At 42.0% G+C, this 6,046-nt stretch overlaps 1 protein-coding gene across 1 annotated transcript; it reads right to left on the bottom strand.

The window, feature by feature from the left end:
• Window positions 1–514: 514 nt before the first annotated feature.
• Window positions 515–4,934, bottom strand: LOC139259408 (secreted phosphoprotein 24-like). Its single transcript, XM_070874872.1, has 8 exons — window positions 4,868–4,934; window positions 4,622–4,725; window positions 4,313–4,441; window positions 2,813–2,944; window positions 1,686–1,730; window positions 983–1,042; window positions 670–714; window positions 515–547 (listed from the first exon to the last, which is right to left on the bottom strand). The coding sequence occupies exons 1-8, from the start codon at window positions 4,917–4,919 to the stop codon at window positions 515–517; spliced, it is 600 nt and encodes a 199-aa protein (XP_070730973.1). The 5' UTR covers window positions 4,920–4,934.
• Between the last annotated feature and the right edge of the window lie 1,112 nt (window positions 4,935–6,046).

Here is a 6,046-nt window from a genome sequence, read left to right on the forward strand (position 1 = left end):
CCGCCCCCCGCAGGTGCTAACGGGAGGTGCAAACCAGGCCAATTTCTCCCCCAAAGACTCCCACCTCCACCTGTGTGAAGTATGCAGTCTCAATACAGTCCCACTTGCTCACCTTCAGATACCAGAATTCAAGCAGCAAAGCCCCAGTTCACCAGCAGCTACCAATAGAATGAGGAAACTTGTCACAAGTGTCTTGACAGGCTGGTTTGAGTGCTGTGTCTATCTGAACTCCCATATGATCAGTGAAGTGAGAAACAACTTTTGGAAGAACATCAGGAAATATTCTCTTTATATTTTGAATTTAATCCACAGAATACAAGACAACAATGCACAGCAAAGGACAGAACATTTACAAACTATAGAATCTCCCAGTTACAGTAAAATGCACACTCAGGAACCCCAGGTCCCCCTTATATATGTACAAATAAAGTACAATTGATCACATCTTCTTTAATCTGAATGAGGTCTTCTTGTGTTCACACCAAGTTCGGCCTTTCAGAAATTTCATTCATGGTTAGTGTCGGGCTCTTGAATCCTCATTGTGTTCCTGGAGTGAACGGAATCAACAGAATTGTCATTTTCAGATGGACTGAGTTCTGTGTTTAATTGTTGTTGATAATCATGATCAAGAAGATAATTATCTGATACCAAGTCCCAGTTTATACTTACGTCTGAAGACTCCTCGACCGATAATTGTTTTGACTTGCTCTCCACCTATATTAAAATATGAACATTTATCTATTTAGTACAGGACATCAATGAGATATTTTGTAAATAATATTGAATTTAAGAATTATTTTAAACCAAATATTTCACAGATTATTAAACTATAAATGAGAAATTGTTCACTCTTTAAATATCTAGGCTCCAGGCATACATTTCATTGATTAAAAACACAGAGCTGCCTTAGACTCTATTCTGACACAGCTGAAATCCAGGTTTCAACAATATATTATAGTTGATAATAATCTGAGTAAAAGACCCAGTTTATACTTACATTTGAAGACTCCTCGAGTGATGATTCTTTTGACGTGCTTTTCACCTAAATTAAAATATTAATATGTATATGTTTAGCACAGGGGATTAATGAGTTATTTTGTAAATAATAAAAAATTAAATAAAATTACTAAATGTTAAATGAGGAAGTGTTAACTTTGGACATTTCAGAGTTGAGATTCAATGGCTCAGTGTTGGAGTAGAGAAATTTTCACCAAACATTTCATGTTCTGCAGTGCAGTAATCAATAAGGGCCTGGTACAGTGGGGCTGTGGGGCCAATGGTTAAACCAATGAAGGGTGAGATTATTCATCAAATGGTCTCTATTGTGTTTATTCTCTGGCCCATGCAAAAAGCTGATAATTATTTACGAAATGCTGAGAATGTAACAGACACTGCCCTCATGCCAGCACACGAACCGTGGGAATTCAGCTCACTTTGAGCTCAGTGAAAACAATCTCATCCATTCTACTTTCATCAGTTCAATAATCCTTTGGCACGGGCTGAAGAACATCCAATAGGAATTGAGCATCAGTGCCCCTCCCCCACTGTCTCTGGGTGGACATTGCATTGAATAAAAGCACATTGCTGCCTCAGACTCCATTCTGACTCCGTTTCAACAGTTTATTGCTATCGATCATCATGAACAGGAGGCAATCATTTGGCACAATGTTCTCATTTATACTTACATTTGAAGTCTCCTCAAGTGATATTTCCATTGACTTCTTTTGCACCTGGAATAAAATATTAATATTTAGATATTTAAGCATTTTGTAAATAGCTTCCAGTTTTAAAATCATCTCCACACTATATGAACAGGTAGTAATCGGGGGAATGATTAACGCATTGCTTTCACAGTTGAGATTTAATGGTTCGCTGTTGAGGTGATGAAGTCCTCACCGAACACTGGGATAATCTACAATGCAGCAATCAATCAATCCTTCCCTGGTACAGTGGGTGTGGAGCCAGCGGTTAAAGTATTAAAGTAATAAAGTGGACTCTATTGCCTTAACCATACAGAGTGAGCAGTGATTATTTTCTATGATAACATTTTAATATTTGGATATAGCTGGGAACACTTTGCTACTGAGATCAAACAGGTGCTGCTCTGATCTTCTTTCAATTTAGTGACTATCTCAATCAATGCTAGGTCAAAAGTGTATCGATGCTGAAGAGCCCTTAGGCTCTTTCTTGCTTGAGATGGTCATTGCCTAGCACTTCAGTCATACGAACGTTACTTGCCACTTAGCAAACCAAGCCTGAATGTCCTGATCAATTGTAATATACAGGCAAGCACTGCGTGACTGAGGAATTGTGAATGGAGCTAAACACTTTGGAAGTTCAGGGAACAGACTGACTTTTGGCCTTCTGATGAAGAGTAGGTCATTGATGAAGCAGCTGAATGTAGTTGGGCCTAGGACGTTGCCCTGAAGAACTCCTGCAACAATGTCCTGGGGCGAAGATAATTGGCCCCCAAAAACCACATCCATCTTCCTTTGTGCCAGGAATGACTTTAGCCAATTATGATTGTTTTACCCTGATCCACATTCTCTGTACTCATACCAGTGTGATCCTTACACAATTGAAGAGCTCTTCATTCAGGTCACTACACGACCCTGGCCACATACCGCACTTCCACAAAATTACAACAATGAGGTTGAGAAAGGTGCAATATCAATGCAATCTTTCTTTTACTGCTTCACACTGTCCTCCTCGGCAAGAGAGTGAAGATAGGAAAAAAAGTCCTACAGGGAAGAAAATCCTGACCCAAAGTCCAGAAAGCCCATTGCCCTGAATTGTATAATTGTGAGGTTACCTCAATACTGTCTTCACTTGACTCTGATGAATCACTGCTGCTGTCAACTGTCTTCAAACCTCGACACTCCACATCGATGTCAACGACCTTATCAGCAAAATATTCAACACGGCTTTTGCAAAGACCTTTTTCCTGTCAAAATAAAACATAGAATTTAATAAAATTATTGATGGCTGCAAGCTCAGCACAGACACAGAAAGTCACTATGAAATAACTCAGTACTCACGGCCCGTTCTATGAAATAACTCAATACTCACGGTCCGTTCTATGATATCATCGAATCATAGAAGTATACTGCATGGAAGGAAGCCATTTCGGCCCATCGTGTCCACGCCGGCCAACAATAGACTATCCAGCCTAATCCCACTTTCCAGCTCTAGGTCTGTGACCCTGCAGGTTACGGCACTTCAGGTGCACATCCAAGTACTTTTTAAATGTGGTGAGGGTTTCTGCCTCTACCACTCTTTCAGGCAGTGAGTTCCAGATCCCCATAACCCTCTGCGTGAAGAAATTTCACTTCAAATCCTCTCTAAACCTCGTACCAATTACTTTAAATTTATGCCCCCTGGTTGTTGACCCCTCTGCTGAGGGAAATAGGCCCTTTCTATCCACGATATCTAGACCCCTCATAATTTTATACACCTGAATGAGGTGTCTGCTCAGACTCCTCTGTTCCAAGGAAAACAAACCCTGCCTATCCAATCTGTCCTCGTAGCTAAGATTCTCCACACCCGGCAACATCCTCGTAAATTTCCTCTGTACCCTCTCCAGTGCAATCACATCCTTCCTGTAATGCGGTGACCAGAACTGCACGCAGTACTCCAGCTGTGGCCTTACCAGTGTTTTATACAGTTCAAGCATAACCCACCTGCTCTTATATTTGATGCCTCGGCTAATAAAGGCAAGCATTTCATATGCCTTCTTAACCACCTTATCCACCTGACCTGCTACCTTCAGGGATCTGTGGACATGCACTCCCAGGTCCCTTTGTTCCTCTGCACTTCTCAATGTCCCACCATTTAATTGTATTCCCTTTCATTGCTAGCCCTCCCCAAATGCATTACCTCACACTTCTCTGGATTAAATTCCATTTTCCACTGTTCTGCCCACCTGACCAGTTGATTGATATCTTCCTGCAGTCTGCCTATTTTTGTTACATCTGCAAACTTCTTAATCATACCCCCTATATTCAAGTCTTGATCATTGTATACCATAAAAAGTAAGGGACCTAGTACTGAGCCCTGCGGAACCTCACTGGAAACATCCTTCCAGTCACAAAAACACCCATCAACCATGACCCTTTGCTTCCTGCCTCTGAACCAATTTTAGATCCAACACATGGACCGTTCCATGATATAACTCAGTACACATGGCCCTTTCTATGATATAACTCAGTACACACGGCGCTTTCTATGATATAACTCAGTACATACGGCGCTTTCTATGATATAACTCAGTACACATGGGAGTTTTGATGCTACAATATAACTCAGGACTCACAGCGGTCTTTCTGGGGCGGAAGTGACAGCTGGGATCATCAAATTCCAGTCCAGAATTCTTGGAGCAGACGGTTTCTTTGACTGAGAATGTTAAATCCACGTTGTACGACAATTTGCCTGTCCGATAAATCTAATGAAAGGAAAACAGGTGATTAGTGTGTTACCGTATCCAGTGTTTTTACTCTGGTCAGATAAAGCTCAGAACAACACAGCTCTTTATTTTCTACAAGATGCCTCCACTGGCACAGTCAGAATCATCACCAACAGGGACTTTAGACAGTGAAACACACTTAGACCAGGACACACTTACATCCTTCACTCTTCTCCTGGTTATACCACAGAGATTGGTGGTCTCGGTGATTTCGTTCAGCTTTATAACTGACTCTCTCAGAGCATCCTTAGGGCTTGGTACTCCTGCAGAGAGAAAAGGAAAGTTGTACAAAACACTCCAGCGTTCTTCAGTGAATTCTTTTTACACATTGGTAAACTATCGCTGACTGAAGCTCATTGCCAACAAGTCGTTGCTTTATGAGGAGCCGCTCTCTCCAGTACGTACCTGAGCAGTGGAGGATCTGCACTGCAGCAATGGTGAGGAGAAAGGAGTTCATTTTGACTCTTGTGTGATCAGCTGGCTGGTTTCTAAGAGTAAAGGAGCTGCTTCTCTCTCTTGCTCTGCCTTTCCCTTGCAGCGTTCAGTCTTTATATACAGTACCTCCACCACATTCAAACACTGACTCATATTTGCTCAGTGTGGTGATCCTGGGCACAGAAATCTGCTGGCAAGTGGGCTCGAATATGGCAGAGCTTCCTCCAAGTATCATCATCATGTTTAGATTTGGTGGCAAAAGGGTGAGATCAGATATTATTCCTCAGAATATGGAATAATGAACGGATACAGGAGAGGAAATGATCATCTATAAACTATACAAAGTCTCACTCAGTCCACAGGAGTTAACTCTTGGAATTGTTCAGTTTCGATCGGGTTGCCCACCTTCCAGGATTATCGTGGAGTCTCCAGGAATTAAAGATTAATCTGCTGCAGGCAACCCAGGAAATTAATCATAAGGACAATAAATCAAATTGTGTATTGTTTCATTTTCTTTGACAACTATGTCTATTAGTTATACGCTAAACATCCAGGACATAGTCCACGTGTTTACCGAGGCGTACGAAAACATGGGTCTTACACTAAACATCCGAAAGACAAAGGTCCTCCACCAGCCTGTCCTTGCCGCACAGCACTGCCCCCCAGTCATCAAGATCCAAGGTGCGGCCCTGGACAACGTGAACCATTTCCCATACCTTGGAAGCCTCTTATCAACAAGAGCAGACATTGATAATGAGATTCAACACCGCCTCCAGTGCGCCAGTGCAGCCTTCGGCCGCCTGAGGAAAAGAGTGTTCGAAGGCCAGTCCCTCAAATTTGTGACCAAGCTCATGGTCTACAGGGCTATAATAATACTGGGCAGGACTGGAACTGATGTCCTGGGGATAACATTTGCTAATGCAGTTCTGGAGTGTTTAAACTAATATGGCAGGGGGATGGGAACCTATGCAGCGAGACAGGGCGAAGTAATATGGAGTCAGAAACAGAAGGTAGAAAGGTAAAAAGCAATAGTGGAAGGCCGAGTAAACAAAGGCAAGAAACAAAAAGGGCCACACTACATCATAATTCTAAAAGGACAAAGGGTGTTAAAAAAACAAGCCTGAAGGCTTTGTGTCTGAATGCAAGGAG

The sequence above is a fragment of the Pristiophorus japonicus genome, chromosome 3 (assembly GCF_044704955.1).
Source record: "Pristiophorus japonicus isolate sPriJap1 chromosome 3, sPriJap1.hap1, whole genome shotgun sequence".
NCBI lineage: Eukaryota > Metazoa > Chordata > Chondrichthyes > Pristiophoridae > Pristiophorus > Pristiophorus japonicus.